Raw genomic sequence first — 4,770 nt, forward strand, 5'->3', positions numbered from 1 at the left:
TATTTGACCCAGCACTGGGTTACCAACATGACCCAAGTTGGATTATTTTTAACCCAACAGTTTTAGGAGTGTATACGGGATAGATTAGTGCCAAGCCATCTACCAGCCAATAATAAGACAACTTGGCTTCATCATTCATTCAAGGGTACTTACAAATGTGGCCTTTGCAACCATATTGCTAATATAAAGAAATCCAAGCAATTTAGTGACTGTAACACTATGTTTGTTGTGTTTATACTTTACCTGTGGTTGTTTTTACTTGGATAGCCTAGGCTACTGTTCAAGCCGGTGCAAAATGTTGACAAGTGGACATAGTGTCATGTTTTCAAAGGAAAGACAGTGTGCTGTGTGTATTCACCTTTCATGGATTAAAGAACACACTATTCAGGGCTGGTGTCAGACTCTTCCTGTTGCATCCTGACCCCTTTAAGCTGCAGGTGAAAACTGAGACACTGAGACACAAAAAAAAAAAATCATCAACGACATCAGGGCTGTTGGTGCTTCTTCAGTTGGGGTCTAACTGTCACACGTTAGTCTACTTCTATCACACCAACCAACGACTACCAATAAGGGCAATGACAAGTATAAACAGGGACATCAGTAACAATAAGGTCAAGAAGAAGAGTGAACCAGAGGAGGAAACTACTAGACCTGTTGGGTCCTTGTAAATTATAGAGTATGGTCTGGACCTACTCTATCTGTAAATAGTAGAGTGTGGTCTAGACCTACTCTATCTGTAAATTATGGAGTGTGGCAGTGTAGCGGCCATCTTGAAACTGATGTTAAGAGGAGCAAGAAAAACCTCCCTAAGAACAGGGTTACTACTGATGAGATTATCATTTGAGTGTAGACCATTATGGACCCGTTTCCTATGTCAATGTTCTTTTTAATTCCCCAAAATAACGCGATTGATTCCACCCAACGCTCTTTGCCAAGTACAAATCTCTACTTTCATTAATTTTGGGTCTTATTCTATTTTATAGCATTGTAAAACAAATGGAAGTGTTGTTGAAATAGTGTTGAGTAAAAGTTGACATATTCCAGTCTGTGATTATCATCAACATCCATTCCTTTAATTTTAGTCTCAATAATTCCTAATTTCTGCTTTTCTAACTCAAACATTAGGTATAATTTCCTTTAAATGAGGTTTATTGACCATAAATTCCAACAATAACTGTAAAACTAAAGTTAACAGTGTTGGGTAGTGTTGAAAACGTCAAAAAACATTGACATTGATGAACATTGATGACATCGGTTTACAAACCTTTTAGTGAGTCCGTCTTTAATTAAATTAAATCTAAAATTTTCCTATAAATAAGGTTTATTGACCATAAATTCCAAAAATAATTGTAAAACTAAACTTTATAAGTTGATGTTACGTAGTGTTGAAAATGTCAAAAAAAAGTGACAAACATTGAAAAAAGCGTCAAAAGTGTAGAAAAAAGAACAAACACATGAGAAAAAGCGTTGATTTTCAATTTTGACGGGAGACAACACAGGAAATCATACCTAATGTTTGAGTTAGAAAAGCAGAAATTAGGAATTATTGAGACTAAAATTAAAGGATGGATGTTGATGGATAATTACGACTGGAAATGTCCTTTTACTCATCTAATTCAACCAACACTTCCTTTGTTTACAATGCTATAAATAGAATAAGACCCAAATTAATGAAAGTAGAGATTTGTACTTGGCAAGAGCGTTGGATCATCATGTTATTTTGGGGAATTAAAAACATTGATATAGGACAACATGAGGCAACATGAGAGCAACTGATGACAACATGAAGACAACATGAAACAAATGAGGACACATGAGGACAACATAGGACAGCATGAGGACAACATGATGGACCACATGGGACACATGAGGACAACATGGGGACAACATGAGGTCAACATGGACAACAATAGGACCATGAGGACAACATGGGGACAACAGAGCAACATGAGGACAACATGGGGACAACATGAGTCAACATGGCACAACCATGAGGACAACATGAGGACAACATGGGACAACATGAGGACAACAATGAGGACAACATGGGAGCAACATGAGGACAACATGGGAGGACACATGAGGAACAACATGAGGTCAACATGGGGACAACATGAGGACAACATGAGGACAACATGAGGGTTAAAGAAGGTTATAAGAATTATTAGTCTGATCAGAGATTTCAGATTTAGTGTTTTTATTAGATACATGTTCTCAAACACAAACCATAAATTTCAAAATATGTTTATTGGTAAGGTACAGAAAGCATAAAATAGCAAAAATAATTTTTAGTTGTTCTACTGAGAGACATTTGTCAATTCAACGCCAAGTTCTAGTGATTTTTGGTGGAGACTCCGCCCACAAAGGAGCTAAAACAAAACTTTATTAGAGAAATCTCACAGGTTAATTAAAGCGAAAAACTGTGACATGCTCCACAGTGTTTGAGATGAAACCCCGAGGGTCAAAGGTCACATAGAAGGTAGAAGAATGAGAGTTGGAGAAAACGTGTCGGCTGCTCGTTAACACCCGGCAAAGAAGGTCTTGGTGTTATAACGGCACTCGCGGGAGGCGGACTTCAAAAACGACCTATAGTGACGAAGAAAAGGTGAAACAATTAGTTAAAATCAGCAGATATTAATTAGTCAATAAGCAGCACGTGGTTCCATATCTGTAATGTTTCTTTGATCTTCATTGTTTGAAGGTGAATGCTTGAAATGCTCATGTTTAGAAGAATTTCTACACAATGTAATCTCCATTGTGACTGCACTTGATCTGGATATAAACACCGTTTAAAATTAACTTCAAATGTGCCTTCGGGATATTAAAACCTGGAGGAGCTGTCATTTTCTAACGTTAAACTCAGATAAAACTGAAGTTATTGTTCTGGGACCCAAGCACCTCCGTGACGCATTATCCAAAGAGACAGTTACTCTGGATTGCACCACCCTGGCCTCCAGCACCACCCTGGCCTCCAGCACCACCCTGACCTCCAGCACCACCCTGGCCTCCAGCACCACCCTGGCCTCCAGCACCACTGTGAGGAGTCTCGGAGTTATCTTTGATCAGGACATGTCCTTTAATTCCCACATAAAGTAAATTTCAAGGATCGTCTTTTTTCACCTACGTAATATTGCAAAAATCAGGAACATCCTGTCTTAAAATGAGGCGGAAAAAACTAGTCCATGCATTTGTTACTTCTGGGCTTCTAATTCTTGATTATCAGGCAGTTTAAAATTAACAAGTTAACAATTAGATTTCTAGATCAAATCCCACATCGACATGACTCAATAGAAAACAACTCTCATCGAATAAATAAACTCAGAAGGACGTGGTGACGTCTGAAGTCAAACAAGTGAAATCTAAAGTAAATCACGCCCTATGCCATATAAAGTTAAACATGTTATGTTGTGGTTTGGGGTTTAGTTTGGGGTTATTCGCCCCTTTTTGGTGCTGTTGTCCTGTTTTTTGTGTTGTCTTATGCTCCCAAATCTTGTGTTGTCTCCGTGTCCCCCTAAATGTCTGTATGTTCTGTTTCCTGTTTTATTTTGAAGTCGGGTTTCTGTCTCGTCCTGTTTTGAGGTTTACTTCCTGTGTATTCCCTTTCCTGTGATTCCCTGATGTTTTCCACCTGCCTCCCTGCCCTCTTGTCACCTGCCTCTCGTTATCACCTTGTGTATTTAACGTCTGTGCTGCCCTTGTGCCTCGTCTGATCCTTTTGCCTCGTCGGTGTGCCCGGTCCTCGTGATCCTGCCGGTCTTCCTGCTGTCCTCCGTGAGCTTTCCCCTGTAAGGTTTCCCCTGTCTGTGCACCGCCTTCCTTCCCCTGGGCCTGGTTTGGATTCTTTGCTTGGACTTTGCCTTTTGCTCCTTTTGTTTTTGGACTGTGTTTTAGATAAAAAAAAAAAAAAACGTGCACCTCCTCCCGCCTGCCTCCTCGTCCCTGCGTTTGGGTCCTCGCTCCACCCCATGGTCACACGGTATCTCTTAACCGCTTCACGATGCGTCGTTACATCCCGAATACTGACTAAAATATTCTATTTTAAACCTTTTTTATTTAACATCGCAACAATTCAACATCTTCCGGTCTCCCTGCAGAGTTGAACCAACGCACTAATCAGCAAAATTAAAAGAAACGGTTGATAACTAAACCAGCTGTACTTGCATTAACAGGACCACTTGTACAGAAACTCACCCCCACTGGCCGGTCTTCACGAAGCATCGGATGTCGTCGGAAATGTCGTCATCGATGAAGGCTTCGGGGGAGACAAGGAATGGGTTTTTAATATGCACAATATCTCAATTAAAGTAACAATATGTAACTTCTAAATGTTTCTGAAACTGTGAAATTTCTCATCTGATGATCATAACGTCGCTTACTTACACCGCAATGTTGTTTTTTTTGTACTATGGCAACCGCACTTTAAAAAACCTTTATTTGACGCCACTTTACTTCAGTCTTTACCTTCTGCTCATTGTCTCTTGTTTTTCCCTGTTTTTCTTGTGTGTTTTCTTTAATTTTGGCTGTTTATTGTAGAAAATGCTGCTGTAACCAGGGAATTTCCCCACTGTGGGATGAATAAAGTCTCATCTAATCTAATCTAATCTAATAAAGGACCTTTACCAACAACTACGACTACAGCGTGATTTATGGTCTTGCGTAGCCTACGTAAGTGCTATGAAGTCTATACTTGTGCGTTGTTGTGTGCGTCGACCTCTTTAAGAAAATAGCAAATTGATCCGTTGTCCTATATCAATGTTCTTTTTAATTCCC

The 4,770-nt window shown here is 39.6% G+C and overlaps 1 protein-coding gene across 3 annotated transcripts in view; it reads right to left on the reverse strand.

Moving 5' to 3' along the window:
• The window catches only part of LOC116690124 (salivary glue protein Sgs-3), a 14,506-nt gene that overhangs the window by 5,967 nt on the left and 3,769 nt on the right, over positions 1–4,770 (reverse strand). The window contains exons 4-5 of one of the 3 annotated variants that reach the window (XM_032516889.1): positions 4,192–4,252; positions 2,373–2,586 (exon numbers count right to left, since the gene is read on the reverse strand). The exons of the other annotated variants lie outside the window; for them this stretch is intronic. Coding sequence (XP_032372780.1) covers positions 2,520–2,586; positions 4,192–4,252 — 128 coding nt within the window. The 3' untranslated portion in view covers positions 2,373–2,519. Of the gene's footprint in view, positions 1–2,372; positions 2,587–4,191; positions 4,253–4,770 lie in introns of those variants that run through there. 3 annotated transcript variants of the gene reach the window in all.

Source organism: Etheostoma spectabile, chromosome 5 (assembly GCF_008692095.1).
Source record: "Etheostoma spectabile isolate EspeVRDwgs_2016 chromosome 5, UIUC_Espe_1.0, whole genome shotgun sequence".
In the NCBI taxonomy this organism is placed as follows: domain Eukaryota; kingdom Metazoa; phylum Chordata; class Actinopteri; order Perciformes; family Percidae; genus Etheostoma; species Etheostoma spectabile.